The sequence below is a fragment of the Rhipicephalus sanguineus genome, chromosome 7 (genome assembly GCF_013339695.2).
Source record: "Rhipicephalus sanguineus isolate Rsan-2018 chromosome 7, BIME_Rsan_1.4, whole genome shotgun sequence".
In the NCBI taxonomy this organism is placed as follows: domain Eukaryota; kingdom Metazoa; phylum Arthropoda; class Arachnida; order Ixodida; family Ixodidae; genus Rhipicephalus; species Rhipicephalus sanguineus.
In genome coordinates this window covers 119,455,899-119,477,968 of record NC_051182.1, presented here as the reverse complement: position 1 = coordinate 119,477,968, position 22,070 = coordinate 119,455,899, and the positions used below count along the sequence as shown (strand labels likewise).

The 22,070-nt window shown below is 46.8% G+C and overlaps 1 protein-coding gene across 1 annotated transcript in view; it reads right to left on the bottom strand.

The window, feature by feature from the left end:
- Window positions 1–21,029, bottom strand: part of LOC119399801 (GTP-binding protein Rhes) — a 28,867-nt gene extending 7,838 nt beyond the window's left edge. The window contains exons 1-2 of the mRNA XM_037666646.2: window positions 20,701–21,029; window positions 12,776–13,079 (exon numbers count right to left, since the gene is read on the bottom strand). Of these exons, the coding sequence (XP_037522574.1) occupies window positions 12,776–12,973 (198 nt within the window). The 5' untranslated portion in view covers window positions 12,974–13,079; window positions 20,701–21,029. The remainder of the gene's footprint in view (window positions 1–12,775; window positions 13,080–20,700) is intronic.
- Between the last annotated feature and the right edge of the window lie 1,041 nt (window positions 21,030–22,070).

The following is a 22,070-nucleotide window of genomic DNA, read 5'->3' as shown; positions in this document are numbered from 1 at the left end:
GTGCTCTTATTTAACTCCTCCAGAATGAACCAACATGTCCAAGAGAGCGCTTTTCGTACTAATGGAGTTGATTCCTAGAATCACACCTATGAACCCCCGCTTGTCGCAATCGCTCTCGCTCAATTGCGATGACGGCGCAAATAGCCTCCGGCTGTCTTAATTAACGAGAAGCGGCGCGCTGTCACTCTTTGCAGTTTGCGCAATTGCAAATGTCCTCGTCAGTAATGATATTGCTAAGCAGCGCGTCGTTGACAGCACGAAGCTTGCGGCAATCGGTTCCGCGAAAGACGAGCCCTGCAGCCCTATTGACTCCCTCGTCTCTATTAGGACGTTCTCGTTTTGTTTTCTTGTTTTCTTTTCCTTTACTTTGTGATTTAGCTCTTTTCGGTGATCGTCCGTCTCGCCCATCAACGTGCACTCAGTGACAACGCGCTCCCCGCCCCCCCTCCATGCCACTTCCATTTCATTCAAGCTTGCCGACTTGATTTCGGGCAAAAGTGCGATCATTCGACCTTTTCCCAAACTTCCCAAAGTCATATTCGATTAGCTTCGCTCTTTGTTTTCCGATCCATCTCCTTTATCCGATTTTCTTCGCTGCTTTTTTTTTTCTATTCTCCTCAGCCATGTATTTGTGTATGCATGTCGGGAATAAAGACTCAGACTGTGGCTTTCCCTTTTATGCGTGAAAGAAACCTCTTCACGTAATGCATTCCGTTCCAGTGTGCGTATTCGTCCATCCCGCCAACCAACTTTCGGGAAATGGGTGACTTTTCGACCTTTTCCCTAAACCCTAAAGTCATATTCAATTAGCTTTCCTCCTTTCGGTTCCCTGTCAACACCTTCTCCTGGCTCCCGTTTTTTTTTTCTGTGTTAGTTTTTTTTTCTTTTCGGTAAAAGGAATCTCTTCACATTGTGCTTTCAATCCATATTCTTGAGTTTGAGCACTTTCGTCAACGTCGCTGACTAGACTCGGGAAAACTTGTGATTTCTGGACGAGTGCTCAACTACTGAACCCATATTCAATTAGTTTTCTCCCTTTTTGTTTCTCGTTCAATCGCATCTGCTTGATTCTGTTTACTATGCCGTCCTCGTTTCTTATTCATAAAGACAAAACTCTGAGCATTCTGCTTTCCATGTTTATTGTCGGGCCCATTTTTATCACCCACCCCCCCTCTCCCCAAGACTAGATCAGGGAAAAAAAGCGCGATGTCTGGACGTCTCGATAGGCTCCCCGATCCCTAAAGTCATATTCAGTTAGCCTCCCTATTTATTTCCCGATCAGTCTTACTTATTCTCCATCTCTTTTTTATTTCTTTTTCTTCTGTTCGTTCCTTTATCCTGTTTTTTTTTTTCGTAAGACAACCCTCTTCGCGTCTAGCATTTCGTCCCAAGTTTCACCCGTCACACTTTCATCCGGCTCGCCCAGTAGATGCGGAAAAGAAAAACGTCAGCTTTCGACCTCTAGCAATTCTCAAAGTCAAATTCAGTTAGCTCGCCGTCGCGCCTTTTTTATCTGATCTGTGCTGTCTCTATGTGTCTTCTTTGAGCCTCCTTTTGAGTAAGGCAGAAAAGAAGAACGGTACGACACAGACAAGTATTTGTAAGCTGTTAACAATGCAGAAGGATGCACTTAGAGCGATTGCCGACGTGCCTTATGGAACGCACTTGGAACCACTGTTTATGATTCTAAAGGATTTACTCCGATTTACCGCAACAAAAATATAGCCAAAGTTACATAGACGTTTCGTGGGCCATCCGTCGTGACAAATCGGCTTGCAACAACAGCCGTGGCCCCCTGCCGGACGTTTACAAGGATGTTTGCGATTAGTAGTGGACTGGGCGACCTCCGCTCATTTGGTGCCAGGGTTTACTGAGGATGCCACCTGCATAGGTGGCGAAGCGTCTATGTAATTTTGGTTACATTTTTGTTGTGTTAAGTCTCAGGAAATCTTTTAGAATCATGAACTCACCCGGCTTTTGAAACATTTTTGCACGAACCACTGTTTCTAGCCTATCGTAACCACTGTTTATAGCCTATCGTATAACTCGTCTAACATGCACCATCGTCTTGGACCGCTATATCATACATTAAACTGGGCAGAATATTCTTATCTGAAGTCGCTAGCCTCCACACCAACACTCGCTACTACCGTACACGACACCACGAGTAGCGTACTAGGTTAAACTTTCAAGCTCTAAGCTATATCATGCCTTCTCTTTTAAACAAGTATGGCCTATCTGACACCTCTACCCGTTATCTTTCTTATCATTCTCTTAGACATTTATTTCGTTAATTGTGCCTTGCCCCACAACTGTGTTTTTTTTTGGGGGGGGGAGTAACTTGTACCGAATGTATCCTATTGTACTGTATTGGTTGCATAGCTCATTTTAAGGAGTGCCGCGTTTTTTTCTAGTTTCTTTCTCAGCTTTTCATGTAACTTCATTACTGTGAGCTGCTTCTCTTCTGTGCGTACCGCAGTACCGACGTATACGCGGTGAAAGGGATCATCACCGTCAAGTAGCGACTGAGCGTTTTTTTTTTCTATACTCCTCAGCCATGTCCTTGTATATGGGTCTCTTATATAAAGACTCGGACCCTGAAACACATCACATCACAAAGTAAGCTAACTTCATTATAGACACTCGTCAAACCGCTGCGAAACTCTTCTCTTCCCCGTCAGACAAAAAAAATAAACGTCTACAAATCTACAGGTTCGCGTGCTTGCACGAAAGCGATGGAAGCGTTCGTCTAACAGGGGCCTTCAACCAAAGGCACGGATCGACCATCTTGCACAAATACACATCGCACAGGCGTTCGCCTCTGCAATCTGTATTTGTGCAAGGTGGTGTAAACACGGGCCCGCAAAAAAAAGCTATGCATCAAAGAAGCTCACCATCGTTAGAACGTGCCTTTCGGGAAAATGCGGTCCCGGGCGGTCCAAGGCCACCATCGAAAAAACCTTGACCAGTATCCTCACGCAAACCCTCATTTGTTATTCAGCTTTGGCGATGGCTAAGCCCGCCACGCGCTGTCCTCATTATTGATTCATTTAGCGCGGAGAAGCTCGGAAAAGTCTTTTCTTTTTTTTCTTTTACCCTCAACCTTTTTTCATTGCTCGCACAAAAAGAAGACCGAGGAAAAGGGTCAGATTATGCGCGGGGATTATCGGTAATCCTCGACGTGGAACCGAAAGGGGTCAAATGGAAAGATAGATCCGCGGTTCTGAGCCTCTTCCTGTTTGAAAAAGGGATCAGGCCTCTTGTTAGGCGGGTGTAACGCAACGGAGGTGGCGTTGCGACGCGCTTAACAAGAGGACTGATTGCCTTTTCAAAATGATAAGCGCGCGCAACGCAGCGTAAGTTGCGTGGTGCACAAATAATGCAAATAATAAATGTCGTGTAAATTACTTCGTTTTTTTTTCTCTCGTTTTTTTCTGGTATTGGAGGGAAAAAAGAATCCCGGAGAACGAAGGAAAAAATTACACCATTTCCCGCTAAAGGGGACCATGAGGCGATGCGAAGCCGGAGCACTTGCACGATCGCGTTCCGTTGGCGTTCTTTGGGCATGCCAGCGACCTCGCGTCGCGGAACGCGAAGAGGAACGCTACGCGCGTCTTGTATTCCCTTAGCCTGGCCGTTAATTCTCACAGAGCGAGTGGGCAACGCAGTCGGCAGGCGTGCTAGAAGGGGGCAGCGTAGGAGAGGAGAGAGAGGGGGAGGGGACGCGCATGCGCTGCTGTTCATCGTGGGTTGCGCAGGAAGAATTTCGGCATGTAGCCCGCGTTTCAGAGGAAGAGTGGAGAGGGAGAGGGGAGAGGGGGAGTGGAGAGGGGGAAAGGAGAGAGGGAGAGGAGAGAGGGAATGTGGAGAGGGGATGTGGAGTGGGGGAGAGGGTGAGTGGAGAGGGTATGCGCATGCACAGTAAGGGCGGTCACGCCGCACACCACCACCACCACCGGATTGAACTCCGCCATAAGATACTTCGCATCTAAAAAAGAAATTCAGAGGATCGTGCCCTATCGGGAAAAGGGGACAAGCGAAGCTTGGCGGTATGCGTGACCGACCTACTACTTTCTTTCTTTCTTTCTTTCTTTCTTTCTTTCTTTCTTTCTTTCTTTCTTTCTTTCTTTCTTTCTTTCTTTCTTTCTTTCTTTCTTTCTTTCTTTGATCTCTTGCAATGCTCCCTCCTATCTGTTTTCTTCCTTCATGCCGGGAATTGGAGCTTCATCTAGGTGCTCAGCAGCGCAACACTGCAGTTGTTACAGGCAACAACGAAGGTCGTGCGTTCGTATCCAGGCAACAATGAAATGTGGCAACGTGAAATGACAAATAACAAAAAAAGAGAGTCAAAGCACTCTTTTTTTTTTCTTAAAAAGATCGCTCCCGTTATTGCGAAAGATTACGGAACGAAACACATAACAAGGACACCAATATACGGTGTCATTATTTCTTCCATGATATAAGTAGGCCCGAGACGAAACTATTACGCTGTTCCTAGGGAACCGGCACACAAGCTTTGCAAACGGAAAGCGGCCGAACATAGCAAAACAATACACAAATTAAGCTTTGCCTGTTCAAATGGATCCTCAATAGTCCATTTGACTACGCAACACTCGCGAAATTGACCTTTCATGGCAAGATATATGTGCTCGCTTAAATCTTATTTCCAATCGATGTGCTTCCAGCCAGTACGTCTTTATTACGTAACTCCGCACTGCCCGTGTCTACGGATACCCGGATCATATAAAGTGCCTCGGAACGCACGAAGCAATAATCGTGCGTTCCTGTGCCGTTGCACAAGCACGGTTGGTCGAAAAGCGAGCCCGCTTAAGGAAACTGGCCGAACGTTGAATATAACCGTTCCTTCTTTAAATTCTGTAGGATCAAATTAAGTCCTATATTATCTACAGGCACCACGATATAAAGAAACTGCGTCGAAAAAGAACAAACGCTGTTCATTCTGAAAAGACGGGGCGTGGAAACAAGGGCACAAGGAATGAATACTTACCAACTAGCTCAGCTCTCTGTTATTCTAAACGCTGTTCACAGCGCAAAAGAAAAAAAATTAATAGGGTATCTTATGCACTTAAGACCACATGAAGGCGAAAACGTATATGGTCTTTTAAAAACGGGTCTGTTTTTTTTTTCTTTATCTTTAACGAGCGCCGCGGGAAGGCGAAGTCAACGCAGAGGCCGCACGTTTCGGGCCACGGTTCTTTTTCTTTTTTTGTGCTACTTTTTGTACCATTTCATGATCAAGTCGTATTTTTGTTCTGATGCTGCATATCACGGGCTTTCGCTTGAAAATAAAAGTTTGCAGTACCACTTTTCAGCTGTTGCCATGGCTGAAAGGCCACCTACATTTCGTGATATTTCTTTTCGTTCTTTGTTATGTTTTTTTTTCTTACCGCCTTGCTAATTCCATTGTATAAGGGGTTAGACGTTGCAACACTGCCTGATAACGTATTTCCCGCAATTCTTTCGTCCACACTTTTTTGGGTGATTCGTACGGACCTAATACTGTAATATTATCATTTACATTTGTTTAGTTCTTACAGCTTTACATAACTAGGCAAGAGAACTTCTTATTTTCTCTTTGTTACTGACTGCGACGAACATCCCGTCACGGATGCTCATGTTTCATTCAGGTATAAAGTAATTATCGATTATCAGCAATTCACGAAGAAGCCAATAGGTGAGGATTTGAACGAATAACGGCAAACCTCTTCGGCATTTGGAACTAATGGCCAACAAAGACAACGTCTAGAAAAGGCATTAAGAAAGGCAGAACACGCTTTTTGTCATCGCTGGCTACGAAGCCCACTGTTTTAAAGGCGATATTGTTTCTTGGGATACTTGAACGCAGAAATTTTGGTCTATATTTCTGTCTGTCTGTCTGTCTGTCTGTCTGTCTGTCTGTCTGTCTGTCTGTCTGTCTGTCTGTCTGTCACACCATCCAGCCACCCGGCCAAAGTTTAAACACTTGCTGAACGCCCAGCCATCTTGAACTGGTAGCTGCGTTCATGCTTGTGAACATTGTCAATTAAAAAGCGAATATTACGCATATCTGAGGCGCAAAATCAATACGTAAATATTAGGCGGTGTGTTCCTTCACTAGAACATACGTATATACGTAATTCTAAAGAAGGTAGTGTTTTTTAGACTCTGCTGAAAATGCGACGCTATGCACGGAAAAGCCCTCTGCCGACGATATGGTGCTGCCACCTGGCAGTGGCCCTGGGAACAGCATCACGGGTGGCCGCGGATGAGACCAGTACTCATGTAGTACGGCCGGCAGAAGACTATCGTCTTCCGACGACATTTCCAGCGAAGCACGCAAACAAACGGCCAATTTTTTTTTTGCGTGTTGTTGCTGTTGTTCATGTGATTGTGGTTCTTCGATTGCTTCCTTGTGCGTCTTATGACAGATATATGACTACCGGTCTCATGCCTAGCGTACGCATGACTACAGGTCCTATATCTGAGCGATATATGACTAGCTGTCATTCAAGCGGGCGCTGTGTGACAGGTGTCAGCATACAGCGTGTGTGTTTCGCCATTATACCGTTCAGTTGGCAGTCAGCGCTCGTCCCGTTGCTTTGCTCTCTGTGTGCACTTTCGCCTTCTCGCGTTCTGTCTACTCATAGAATCATACTCTAGCTTGGCACAGTCACTTCTGATCGGGATCGAGCCTGATCCGGATCGAATTTCTCAATCGTGATGGGCTCCATTACGCAAGCTGAAGAAGGGAGCTAATCACTGTTGAGAAATTCAATCCCAATCGAGCTTAATCACGATCAGCAGTGCACCGCCTGACACAGGTATGAGAGACCAGGATCTTTTACACACGCGCTCGGTCTTTTCTTTTTTCTTTTTTTAAGGCGATAGCCTTAAGTGCCTATGTTGGCGCACACGTCCGCGAAACTTGCGCGAGACCATAAGATCTCGCAAAGGTCTCGCGAGTCTCGCCAGAAACCCATCTGACCTTTGTGCGCAATGCCATAACATCATGACGTCGTCATGACGTCACAGATCGTTTGCTGGTCGACTAGTCGGATAGTGGAACCATACTGCCCACAGTAGCGAGAACTTCACGTGCGTGCAGTATATTTGCGCGAAGTACTGCCCTTACGTTCGTTCATGAGCACATCTGTTGATAATAATAATACTGCTGCAGAAAAAACAAATGGTTACACAGACAAACTATCCTGCGCGTACGTTTACCACTAATACCCAATCAGGTTAGCAGGTGGCATGAGCTTGTTTTTTTTCTTTGTTGATAATGCTCATATGATGGCGCACCCGCTTCTCTTCTTGATCTGTTTGTTTTCCCGTTCCCCAACCTATCCATTCCTCTTCACCGCCTCATACCTCCATGCTTGCGAATGGGCGAGGAGGAAACTCCTGACAAGGCAAACTTGTCTCAACCCTTTCATTGACCCCGGTGCGAACAACCATTAAATGTACGAGAAGTGAAATTGCGGCGAAAGTAAGCTTTATCATCTCCGCGGATAAAGCGAATTGAAAAAAAAAAATGTAGCGTTCGAATAAAACGTCAGAACGCATTATCGGGGAAAAAAACGTCCACCGTGGGCACGCGGAGCGAGGTCGCCACGCGCTCGCCATAACTCAACACGCGACTAGACAAACACGGCGGCAAGCAACCGGTGACCCAGTTTCTAAAGCATCTCCTCTCTTCTGCATACAAGCAGCTACCGAGCTCTGTTTCGTATTTTATTACTTTTTCCATCCTTCATCGCCACGTGCGCGCGATACCATACTCGCCAGAGCGATAATAAATAGCTCTAGAACACGTGGCCCCTACAAGCGCGTGGCTGGGGAGCAGATGAGTCCGGTCGCACAGTAAAGACATATAGAAGAAGCAGGGACGAGTTGTAAAAACGTCGTCGGAGCACTTTATTTAACAGCGTCTCCCTAGCGGACAGAGCAGTTAGGGGCATCTTTCTTTCCTTTTTTTCCTTGTTTTTGTTTTATTCGTAGAGCTCGATAACTCTTCGGCGCTGGGGATATTTGTCGAGTCCGTGGTCGTAGGCGCTATCGCTGCGATATTGGGTTCGAGGGCAAGCGAGTGAGCGGGCGTGTGGGTGCAGCTTTGTGGAATTGCTCGTACTTTTGAACTCTTTATTGCAGAGTGAGTTCGCGTTTCTTTGGGCAGAACTATTTAGATAGATAGATAGATAGATAGATAGATAGATAGATAGATAGATAGATAGATAGATAGATAGATAGATAGATAGATAGATAGATAGATAGATAGATAGATAGATAGATAGATAGATAGATAGATAGATAGATAGATAGATAGATAGATAGATAGATAGATAGATAGATAGATAGATAGATAGATAGATAGATAGATAGATAGATAGATAGATAGATAGATAGATAGATAGATAGATAGATAGATAGATGGACGGATGGATGGATGGATGGACGGATGGATGGATGGACGGACGGATGGATGGATGGATGGACGGACGGATGGACGGACGGACGGATGGATGGATGGATGGACGGACGGACGGATGGATGGATGGATGGATGGATGGATGGATGGATGGACGGATGGATGGTTGGATGGACGGATGGATGGATGGATGGATGGATGGATGGATACTCCTCTCAAGCGTTTTCGGTTCATCAAGAAGCGATGAAGCGGTTCATCAAGAAGCAAAGCGTCCTCTATCTGTGTTACCCATTAGGCTGAGGAACACATTCGATATTACATTATGCAGCGTCTGTCCTGCACTTCACCATTTCATATATTCTGCTCCAACTAAGATTCGCTGGACCCGTTTCATAGGTGTGTGAGTTCCGCAAAGACTATATTGACTGCCGAATGAAGTCAGTGCAAACGAGAATCTATGGTGTGGTTGTAGCTGTAATGGGAGCAAGAAAGGCGGCCGCTTGAAAACGAACACTTAAATTTAGCTTTGTTTGCTGTGTGTGTGTGTGTGTGTGTGTGTGTGTGTGTGTGTGTGTGTGTGTGTGTGTGTGTGTGTGTGTGTGTGTGTGTGTGTGTGTGTGTGTGTGTGTGTGTGTGTGTGTGTGTGTGCGTGCGTGCGTGCGTGCGTGCGTGCGTGCGTGCGCGCTGGCATTGATTTTTCTGCACATGAGCTCCCTCTATTCTACGAGAAGCAAGACTGAGCACAGCCCCGCCACGGTGGTCTAGTGGTTATGGCGCTCGACTGCTGACCCGAAGGTCGCGGGATTGAATCCCGGCCGCGGCGGCTGAATTTTCGATGGAGGCGAAAATGTTTGAGGCCCGTGTACTTCGATTTAGGTGCACGTTAGAGAACCCCAGGTGGTCGAAATTTCCGGAGCCCTCCGCTACGGCGTCTCTCATAATCATATGGTGGTTTTGGGACGTTAAAATCCAGATATTATTATTAAGACTGAACACATTCATGCAGCAAGATCACTTGTCCGAGGTATTGCAACAGGAGTTGCATAAAAGAAGTTGGTTTCTGGACAAAACTGATCGCATCTTGCAATTGGCTGTTTTCGAAACTATAGACACCAGTATTTAGCCCTCATTATTATTTGTTTCGTTCACATAAAAGACGTTAACAAGTGTGACGTGCGTTGCAAATGTTTGACAGACAACGTGTGAACGGACAATTCTATTTAACTACTGGAAAGGAAACTTCTAGAATACCCAGCGAAATAGCGGTGGCTACGCAGATAGATTGTGACAGCAGCGTGTGCCTACCTTCGGTTCCACTAGCAATCGTCGTCTACTGGCATGTTAGGAGGGACAGCTGGCAACAGCTCTCCCATAGTAGAGCACAGAGAGTAACTCTGCATCATTCACGTTTTATTAAAGGGACACTAAAGAGAAAAACGATTTTTCTATTACTAGTAAATTAGTGTTTAACAATTGCAAAATTCCCACACTTGCCGCGAAAAGACGCTTGGTAAGCGAGAAAACGCGCAAGAAGAAAATGCGGATGGTGACGTCACCTCGAACATTCCGCACCAAAGCCGTGACGTCATAGATTTTGACGGCGTCTACCCGGGCCTACGTAGTCCCTAATCGGTAAATATGATGTACATTGACTTCTGAGGGATCCAGAGACCTACCACACCAGGTTTCAAGAAATTTAGTTGAGCGATGTTGCGAAAATAAGAAAGAAAACCTTTACAATCGGTGGCCTCAATATCGGAGATTTCAGCGGAAAGTTTAAAGGTGAAACTTTTTCCGCTCATTCTGTCATCTATAAACATACAATGGTGGTGAAACGAACGATACTATAGTTTTCAGAGCACAATTTATCACTCTAAACTAACCTATTGTTTGACTTTATGTCCTTTTAAACCGCTCCGCAGCTAAAATATCACGTGACCTCTGACGCGAGGAACAAGAGCTACGCGTTCACATTGTTTTTGCAGCGTTCGCGTGAATTGACCTACTGATGGCTACTGACTAACACGTATTGGGCGCGCGATGGCAGTCGCTCAGCCAGTACTCTTTCTCACAGGCTGGCTGTCTATCCTGTTCCTTTCTTCCTGGTCGCAGCAGGATGGAAGCTACGAGGCTTAAGCGAGCCACATTGCGCAGCAAAACATAGTTATTTCTGTAGCTGCATTATATTTGGACAAAGTTAAGACAACCTGCATTTGCTTGGCAAGTGCTGCGTCGCAGCGATACGCGATACGCTAATCGCGATTCCCCTGTACGTCGTAGGTCTTCAATTATTGCACCGGTATCTGCCGATGACTGTCATCGGCAGATACCGATGAGAATTGTCGCTATCTCTAAACAACATGGCAGCGTCCATTCAGACGCGATCTCACGCTTCGATCCCAAATCTCGCTTGCTGCTTCCCACTATCTGGATGGCGATAAATCAACGGTGGAATCGGCTATCGCTTTGTGTCATCTCCCGCTGAGGACAAAGTACATCAGGTACGTTTTCGCCTTTAATACTGAGATCAGATGTTTGTTCATCCACGCCTACTAATCCTTGTCCCCGAGAATTTGAGAATGGATCTTGGAAACAGTGCGAAATAGTCACGAATACATTACTGTCAAAAAGTCAGAACGCCAATATAACGCATACAGAAGCGTCTATTTAGAACTTACGGGCCACACAGCGCCCGACCACGGCTTTATGAAACTTTGCCACCCCTCTCGCTCCTAACACTCCCCCCCCCCCCTCCCCACCACAAAAAAAGGAGAAGAACCCTGCGCAAGCCCACGTCGTTAGTGTTTTCTACAGCCGACAAATTGTATATATTAATTTGTAGTTAAGTAATTTGTAGTTAAACTAATTGCGATCCGTATGTAAAACTCTGCAAAGCCTTGCACGTAACTTCGAGATACATTTCAAGAAGAGCGCGTAAAATGCACCAATTGTTTCCCTGTTTACACGTATTTTGGCTTGCCGTTTAGAAAAACTTCGGCAAGGCTTATCATTGCCGAGTTATACACATGCAAGCGAGATATATTCTTGCTTTTCTGAAATTTCAGATGTCCTTGTTTCAGAACTTTGCTGGCATCGATAAAAAATGACCTCGTTTATATTTTACTAGATTTTATTTTCTTCGTTTTTTTTTGTTTGTTTGCTAAATGGAACATGCCCCATATAATTCGGTGCAGTCGTTTCCTGAGGAAACAGACTTCGGTCTTCTCATGTATTTAGATGGTGACTGGTGAGCGGAAGCATCTAAGTACGTGTTTATGTGTACAATGTGCATACACATTGCACACATTGCACATACCAACGTGATTACAGCGCGCAACATCATTTGCCGGCGGACCCTTTGAAATTACGTTCTATAATTCAAACAGGCCCCTGGCAGAGAATCCGAGTGTACAGCTACCCTAATGGCGCTGCTCCTAAGACCTTTCTACTTCATCTGAGCCAAGGAGCGGAATTCAATATTGAGTGCGTCACTGCTTGCCTAATACTTTCCTTGAGCTCATCATCAATGCTCGTCTTGCTCCACGAGATAAGGGAGCCAGCCCACAAAAGTCATAACTAGAGCAAAAACAGCTCCATCCGTGCAATATTCCTCGTCCCGACAACTATATTGGGTTCGTGCGTCCAAGAGCCACGCAAAAAAAGAAAACGGCACTTTCTATACTCTCCCAGGAAGAAGATGGCAAAAATCTATTATTCACACGCTCATACGGACGTAACGTTAGGTAACGGAATTGTGAGGTACGCCAAGTGACGTTTACTACAACAAATAGAGCTGCTATGTGGGGGCTAGTCGTTATGACTTCATGACTGTTCACGCTCTCAGGAACTGACTAAAGGACGAGTAGAAAAGTCACATGCAGGGTGATCCTGGGTGATCCTGTTTGTGTCTGTTTCATTATTATAGCCTCACATCACGCCGGCGCGTCGTCTGCGAGCCACTTAACACGAGGCAACCGCGAACGGAGGGATCATTTATCATTTTCATTCATCGATGTAATAGGAGAGCCCGGTGATGTAACGTGACGCCACACTGCAGCAAGGTATTTTGGGAAAGATATACTAAATATAAACGTTGGGGCATAACGTGAAAAAGTTGTCGCACGGTTCCCTGTGCATATTCCAACGACGACTCGAAGGCGAAAGCCATCTTCTTCCTTTTCTTCTCAGCCGATGTTATCGAACCCCCCTCGCCCTGAAAGCTCCCCTTCCCCTGGTGCAAGTTGTACCCCCTTAGTGCTGAACCCTGCGCACCCCTTTGGGTACGCCTATGGCCCTGTACGGCCGCGTGTCAAATAGGGTCGGAAAATCGCCGAAATAAACGCTCACCTCTTCCACGGTGGCGAAGTAGTCGACGGGGAACTCGTCGTACAGGAATTGGTGCACGATTGCCGTCTTGCCCACCCGAGCTGCACCGAGTACCACGACCCGGTACTGGTCCTTGGCCGGGTGGTGGCTGTGGTGGGCGTCTTCGTGCGGGGGCGGCTGGAGCGCCGACAGCGACGGCACCTGGCCCGTGCTCGGCATGGCGATACTCGGCCTGGTGGCGAGCTCGAAGTCAACGACCCCTGCAGGAGACGACTAGATGGACTGGTTTGTCACGGGTGGTGGATTCTCGACGGTTCGGTTGCGCCTGCGAAGAAGAGCCAAAGAGGATCGTTGAAGCGACGCTCGTGCGTTCCACAAGAGGTTCGCCTGGCATTCATGGATATCCGCAATATCCCCAAGTGTGCGCCTTTTGCGGATTTCTCCACAAGAGGAACTAACTGAGCTGCGCAACACATTAGACAAGCCGCATTCGACTTCAAAAGAGCAAAATTTCGGGCCATTTGGTGATGCAGGTTTGGTAAAGTGAGACGCAGTAGACAGGCCAGAGAAGCGACAACGACGGGGCAAGCGTTAGTGTGCCACATACGAAGTTTCATTTTTCCTGACGTAGTACATAGGTTAACTGCATTGCAGATCGACTATCCGCGTCTATCTCTGCGCAGTAGACTGCAGAAATATGTAAGCCGGTTCGAGTATGAATACTTAAAGGCTTATTTTCTATTCCATTAATAATATTCTACAGAATTTCGCCTTTGTACTGACAGAAGACATCCAACCCTAAGTATTACAGCGTGCCGTGCTCGCACTAATGAAACAAAGTGTTTCGCAAGCCTTCTCTGTTCTTTTTTCTAACGTTGCTTGGGAAAATATATCATGCATTTATATTATAACCAGTCACTGTACCACAGATTACAGCGAATCACCAGGTGCTAATTCGATTAACTTCTCCAGACTGCATGCTTCATTCATAAAGGGACAAAACCTTGCGGACAAGCGAACGAAACACCATAACTGTTGGCACCGTTTGCAGTCCATAATAGATATACCTATGAATAGCTGAGAAGCGTTGCGTTCATACGTCGGCGCAGGTTTTCAGATTCCCACGTTGTGCATCCGTGTCGCGTATAGGAGTGCAGCAGAGATTCCTAATGACCCACTTTCGGCACAGCCACTATAAAGCAAGTGCCGCTTTCTCCATCTGTACGACGGCTTTTGCAGTGTAGCGGCAGACCCCGGTTTGCAGCGGAAACGGCTCAGGGCCATCGTATTTCATTCACTTGGGCACGCTGCGCTGAAAGGAAGTCGTGCCGCAACAGCTGCGAAGCTGTGTAACGTTCGCTGGTAATGTCAGTATGGCCCTGTACGTTCCCTCGTGTTCTTTCTTTTCTTTTATTATTATTTATGTCCTCTGCGAGGAGCACGTGCTTTGCAGTACATGTGAGCATTCTGTTGTAGTGACACGCTGAAGGCGCACCGGCACCGCGGCCATAAAGAACTCTGCGGGGCCATGACACACCTACGCGAGTACTGCTGAAATACCAGGCGTCCAACCCGTTTTGCCGAGCGTTTGTTTATAAGGCGATAGCTAGCCGTATATGCCTCATCAAACGCGAAAAGTAACTATCGGCGGAGTCAACACAAGTTACGCAAAAAAAGCGTCATCCAGCGATGACGTCGCTCTATGATGCCCCCGCGACATAACAAGTCGGCAAAGTTAGTGACTTCGTCAACGCGTCACCATCACGTCACTATGACGTCGCAGACCGTGGCATCGTCGCTTGGTCAAAGGTGGGCCGATCCCGGAGGCACAGCAAAACCACGTTGTGTCCAGGAAGTTTTCGAGGGAGGCGGGGTATCAGTACAATCGACTGAGAAAAGAAAGGTTATGGCGGCCCGCAAAAGGACACGGTGCAGCGTCGTGTCACCCTCGTCTCCACTGACGTTGCGCCGTGTTCTCTTATGTGTTGCGAGTGTAAGTACTCATCTTGCGAACTGTGATTTTGTGGACCACTTGGTACACGATGACAAAGTGAAGGGTTTCAGCGCCCCACGACCCGAGCACGAGACTGCTAGTGTTGTATTCTTCATCAAATAAAATATAGTGGTCCAAGATAGACGCAGCCAAAACCAAGTCGCAATGTAATGATAATAACCTCCATTCTGCCTCAAAAAACACGAACATAGGGGAGCTCCAGCAAAAGCGGTCACAAAGAGCTTTTTTTCTGCTTTGAAAGGTGTGTTTCTGCGATATTCCTCCTCCTTCTCACCTGCCCTCCTCCCAGGGTGAACGTTGGTGTGCTCGTGAGCTACCTACCGTGCAAAAACAAAAAGACCACCTACCCAACAAATATCAATGTCTGATCTATTCTTCGACTCGTACGGTGCTGCAAAATAACCTAACCGAGACGTTAAGGCACCCGGTTGCTTGCGTCCCACGTTTTCGCCGACCTTATATATGTACATCTATCCAAGCCAGCGAGAGCCGGAAGCCAAACTTATATAGGTCACCGCCTTGGCTACGGCTAAAGCGACCTCAAGCGGCAACCTTCCGATCTCATAGTTTATGGACTCCACTAACGTGGAAATGCAAGGCAAGTCAGAGAGTTTGTAACTAAGAAATAGGCTGCTCTTTCGCTCGGTCGAGAAAACGGCCGTGTCTTCGTCGCGCGAGAAGACCTCGGCATTTAGTGCGTCGTGCGGTCGATTCGGTATTTGGCGAGCTCCTGACACTACAAAAAAAAAACGAAAAGGTCCCACCGCGCCTAATGCGTCTGCCTAAGGCGACTCGAACGCGAAAGTCATCTTCTTTTTCTTGTCAGTCGATTTTATTGGTCGCCTGATGTCACAGCGTATATGTCTAGGAGGTAGAAAATATGGTGGTCCGTGAGTGCGCAGAAAATCTAATAAGGAAGGAATGGTTAGCATACGCTACCCCGAAAGGTGTCCGCACTTGCACCAGTTTCTCTTGAGGTTTTCTCAGCATATATAGTTTTGGCATGATAACCGCCGCCGCATCAATCGCCTGCCCATAAAATCCTTTCAGTGTTCTTATTATCCTTTAAGTTAATGTCACCGAACGCAAAGTTTGATTTACGCGGTTCTTGGATGTGGTGACGAAGAAATCGAAAGCTACAACAGGAGACGCTTCGAAATGTTCCTGCTCGGATCAAACACCGGGTCTGCACTTTTGACCTTCGCTGGTTAACTATCTGTACGTAGTGCTTGGGCGGTGACTCTTTATTACTGTTACTCTTCGATTTGTCGTATTGGACAGTCCAGGACTGCCCGAGACTTGTGCGTACGCGGCGCTCATTGGTTGAAGGCACCGTGTCGGACATTCCGAAACAACCCGGAGCGGATACTGGAAAGACACACGCTAACTGCACAGTCATAACAGAACATTTTACGAATTGTCATTCGAATGTGCGCAGTTTCACAATGCCGCGCATGATTCGAGAGGGGTGGCGTATGGGTGCTCGCCACTGATCTCGTAAGACTCAACGAACGACATTGTAACGGTCGAAAGGGACATCGCTTCCATTGCAATAAATAAATAAATAAATAAATAAATAAATAAATAAATAAATAAATAAATAAATAAATAAATATTTACGAGAAAATAGGTACCGTTATTTCTGGAGTATTCCACAGAAAATTGAGACGTCAACCTAAGCTGGACTTGAGATGCAGCTGTGGTCGCAGAATGCGAGCTGGGGAGCCTCTGGAACTATTGTTCAATCCCTTCAGAAGTGCTTCAACTTCTTTGTTTCGTACGAAAATAATGGAACCGAATTCGAATAAAGAAGCTCCTCGCGAAACATTCAAAAACAACTTCGGACAATAGAAGGCGATGAAGGTCGAGACTCGGGACTGCCTAACTGCGTACGCGCACCCATAGGCTGCATAGAAAGGGGCATTTGTCCCGGGCCAGGGCTTGGCCAGTGCGGCGCCAGGCTAGCCCTATATCGGCAGTACAATGGACAATGCATTAGCCGTTGTACTGCGCACGTGATCAGCTGCACAGAGACAACACAATAGCTATGGCCGTAGAAACAGTGCGGAGGCAAAGGATTCAAACGCGCCACCCCGCAACATTTTTTACGGGCTTTATCTTTATTCTTTATATAGACATGCACGTCATAGAAGTTGTACTACTACTCCTTTCGGAGGGTGCAGCTACTATGTTTGGCCAAGAGTTGTGTTACTCTGTTGAGGTGGAGTATTATAACCCTTTCTGGGGGTGTTACTACACTCTGCCTCAAAAAGAGGTGATTTACTCTGGAAAAGAGAGTTAAATATGGGACAAGCATTTACTCCCCCAAAGAGAGTGCCCGGCACCCTCTTAGTTTTTAGAGTGAATACACGCAGGAGAAAAAAAAATAGGAGGCACCACTCACTGTTTTAGGGGTACGAGCAACGGGTGACACTTCCGTTACTCTTCCAGGCACTTCCAGTCGAGTGCTTACTTCCGGTTTTCCGGACATTAGAAAATTGTCGTACGAAAATCAATTTTTCTCGTTCAAGTTAACCGTTACATTGGATGCATTTGACGCCGGAGCGTAAGCTTGCTTAAGGTGATGGCAAATTACCTGTCAGGATAATTACTGAAAATTAATTGAATTATTTCATTGAAAGAACGGACGCTTTTCTTGTGAGCAGTTGGGATCGTTGCGGCACCTGGCGGAGCAGGTCCCGACCACGCGCTTCTTTCTAAGTAGCCTCTGAGATCCGCTGCGGATCTCAGAGGCCATGCTGCCGCTTAGGCAGCGCGAAACGCGAAGCTAACTCAAGGAATACACAAGGGTACATGAACACTGAAGTGCGCGTGCCGTTACCAGACACCTGAGTCAAGGTTTAGGGTTGCCTCTTCATTTTTCTCTCATTAAAAGTGATTCTCTCTCTCCACCTCTCACTCGATAGCATATACGCATATAAAGGAATACCACCAACGCAGTACATTTGCGTTGGTGTACCAAGGCAGTAAGCCAACGCAGTACATCGAATGCACATTTTCGCAGCAAAAAAATAAAAGCCTTTATTTTCTTCTTTTTTTTGTATGACATTGGAAGCAGCTCTCGCTGCGGGTCATTAAAACTCGAATCCTTTAAAAACGAAAAAGCTGAGCGCTGCGCGAGCTGAACACCTGGTTCTCGCGTGCGCAGAAACTGCATTTGCGGAGTTACCTTTACTCAACGCTCCTATAGATTTTCCTCTACTGTCGACAGCAGTACGTCAACCTCGTTGCCGGTGTGCGCGGTGTGGTGTTTGTGGTAGTGGACATTTTGCGAATGACAAAATTCAATTCACCGATGACTGCTCAGATATAAACAAAACTATAATATCCCTTCATTTTCTGTATATCAGCTGGATGCCGCCACTTCCACGAATCATGTTTTTTTTTTTTTGCCTTATTGCAATAAAAGAGCCTTGTGAGAGAGAAGTCCAGAAGCGTTAATCCTCCATCCCTGTTTCGTATAGCTAGTACAATGATATTATGAATAAATACCAAAATATAGAGCAATAGTTGCATGTTTTTAAAGGCTAGATTTAGTTGGAGAACGTCACCCATGCGCGCAATTTCCTCTGCCTTCTTCTCATCGCTGTAACATAGATACTGTTAATTAATACCTAAGATTAAAACCAATGTCACATGCTTTTAAAGGAAAGAGTCAGCCAAGGAACGACACCCGGTGTACGCATATTGTTGTTATTCACGGTGCAAAATACGTCTACAAACGGAGAAAAGGTGGGCGCAGGTTGCATCACATTATTCTTGAAAGGGCGCCGTACGGGTGATCTTTCTTTAGTGTGTGTGTGTGTGTGTGTGTGTGTGTGTGTGTGTGTGTGTGTGTGTGTGTGTGTGTGTGTGTGTGTGTGTGTGTGTGTGTGTGTGTGTGTGTGCGCGCGCGTGTGCGTGTGTGTGCGCGTGTGTGTGTGTTCTCATGCAGTTGCGTTGTATTGCGCACACGCGCGATCAATACACCGCAACTGCATGAGAAACGTGGCTACTCAAGAGACAGCTGTTCAAGCACGGTAGCTATCGAAGCAGTAGAAAACAGCAAGGCAGGAGAGAGGCTGGAGTCAAGGGGCAGTGAAGAGCAAACTAACAATTCCGCAGACATTCCGAGAATAGCTTGCAGTAAGTCAATTCTCAGGAGGTGCTCAGCCATTGACGTAGTAAATGCGCAAATACCTCTACCCGATATGTGATTCAGAATCATCACATTACCTGTATCAAGCGCCAGAATGTCATCTGTACTCACGAATAGTCTAGTCTAGTTATCCAGACAGGCGCGTAAAGGTCACAAACGCGCATAAATTGCCGGGGTGATAAATCATCCTCGAGTACTTTTGGCGAATCATCTCGCTAAGCCACTTCTTTCTAACAACCACATCCCCTCTCCCCCTCCAACATAAGGGGAAAAAAAAGCAGCTGCGCACATATTTTCCATAAGCGCAACTGCACAACATAATCGCAAACACACAGCAGGGAATGTCTGTCAGGCTTCCGACGGAGCAGTTCGTTTCGAAAGGGCTCATTGTTACGCGAAGAAATGTGGCGTCGCATATTGCGTGCAGCGTGTCAAGAGAAAGTACGACTCGGCGCCGCAGGGAACAAGGCACGGTAACAAAAGAATAAGTAGCGAGAGATAGGACGGGTAGCACGAATACCATCATTAATCACTGACGTGAAACAATCATCTTAGCAACAGACTGATCTCCACACATTACGACTATGCAAATAACCAAGCCCCTCTCAATTTCTACAGCTACAATCAATCAACTTCCAAGCGCACATACATTTTAGGACCCCTAACAAAAGCGCGAACTTCACCGCGAAGACCGTGAAAAACTACCTGTCATACTCGCAAGGAAAATGCTCAGCTCAGGAGTTTCTATCTGTAGGAAAGGGAAAAGGTGGTGCCATCATAAAAAGAAAAACGGTTTAGCGACGCAGCGAATGGAAGGAGGACGATAAATGAACCGAGGAGAGAGAGAAATCGAATCACAGATTTGCATATTAAGCAACCGGATAACTCTGGTGGAGCAATAAATTGGTTCCCGGTAACGATGCCGAAGCATTTGCGCACATACAGCCCTCGCAGATTGAAACGCGTCAATTAAGGGCTAATTAATGCGCGTAAATTTATTAACACCGCATTCAATTTGCTTCACATGGGCGCCGTAGTGCGTCGCACGCCTACGTCAGAGCCGATGTAACCTCTAACGGCCACATTTTGTAGCGACTTCGTGCAGTTAATTATCTCGAGCAATTGCGCATACCAGTTGTTACTGTCGACATTTTCAACGTCGCCTTTCCTTACGCGAGCGCTGCACTTCCCCAAGCCCTCTTTCAAGCCCTTCTCCTCCCTCTCTTCTACCACACACACAGAAATAGACCTCATCCGCATCCATCTTTAAACGTTTGCTAAGTGAACACACACACACACAGCACAGGACCAAAAAGGTACAGGACACACGACGTTGCGCTCAGCGTCGTGCTACCTGTATTCTTACAATTAGTGCAGTGTCTGTGTACCTGTGTACACCTAGCGCACTTTTAAGGATGAATGCTTCCATAATACTGGCCAACACGAACGAAGACTACGCAGAAAGGCACGGGAGAACCCATAGACTTCGTCTGATTTTTAATCGACACCTAATCTAGCGGACGTCCCGCGTCCTTCTGTGTAGTGCATTACCAATCTTGTACACACTTTCCTGTAAGTGACGTTGTTGTTGAATAAACTTGAAACTTGAAACTAGTCTTCGTGTGTGTCCGCTAGTATCATGGCAGTCAGTACCAACCAGCCCAGCTAAATGCATTAACTTTAAACACGAATCAACGCCAACCTGTGTCACCTTGTACCTCTACTCATCCTCATGCACGTCCTTCGCAAATCCACGAAAACGCAACGACTCACCCAGGAAACGGACAACAACCGCAGTGACGACGACGACGACCTGTCGTGGTTTGTAGCTCTACCAGAGCTTGCACTCACGTTGAGTTATGTAAGGTGGGTAGGCGGCAATAAAAAAAAAACAAAGCAAAAACAAGAACTCCTATCAGAGAGACCGGTGCAACGGCGTGTGTGCGGGCAGCGGGCCTTCGCCGAGGATGGCCTCGGTAGCCGACGACTTTCCCGTGACGGCTGAAACGACGACAACTTCGACGACGAGCCGATACGAAACGAGCGGCGACGGCGCACTGCTAATACGAACTGACGCTGCCAGCGTCAGTTCTGTTCTGTACGCTTCCCCGCTCCACCGCGCGAGAGTCTATAGGTGACGAAGGCAGGCGCCTAGCACGTGGCGTCGGGGGCCCGAAAGAGACGATGACGTAGGTAGGCGGGTCAACAGCAGCAGCTGCGTCAAGAAAAAGGCGAGGAAGCGGATAAAAGAAAAGAAGCGGAGGCGACGGGGAAGAGACAATGGATAAAGCACAAGCGAGAAAGAAAATGGACGGGACCTTCTGTGGCGAGGCGTGTACAGCGGTAGCCGATAGACGCAGCATGAATAATCAATCTCTATATTTTCCTTTTGTCGCGTAATAGAACAAGGCGGAGGACGAAATAACAACCGCAAAGAGTGATAGAGGGAAAGAGGTAATGTCACGTGTAGAGGGAAGGAAAGTGGAAAGAATTCACGCGGTTCCTATGCATTTGCCTGAGACGACTCGAATGCAGGATCCATCCATTTTTCCTTCTCAGTTTGATTGTAATGATTCCCCTCCCCAAAACTTTCTGCGTCCAACGCGTTTTTGCGCTGCCTCCGAGATCGGCCCACATTTGAGCAAGCGATGATGTCTTCTGGTGCCGTCATCATGTGACGTCCTTCTGAAGTTCTGGACGTCGTCTTCTAGTCAAATTTCGGCGACCGGCGCCGTCATGATGACGACCTGGGCTGACGTCGTCATGTGATCATATTTTACGCCACTCGTGTCGACGCCGACGCTCACGTTTCGCCTTTGATGAGGCAACTAAGGTTTTCGCCTGAATAAAACTCGCAGAAATGTTCGCGTAATTCGTGTGTACATGCGTCCGTCCGCAAGCGTACCTGTCTCTGTCTACCCACCGATAGATGCTATGCACTGACGTCACTGAAACAGTCATGTTGGAGCGCCAACACGGTGGGACGCGAACTTTGTGTCGTCACGTTAGTGTTATCAGTATATCTCATGCTGGTTTCTGCTTTATTCACGCACAGAGGCCCAATAACGTTGCAGCGACGTCGTCATCACACTGAAACAGGTTATTCGCTGAATGAAAATACTGCCTTGACGTCATCTAAGCCT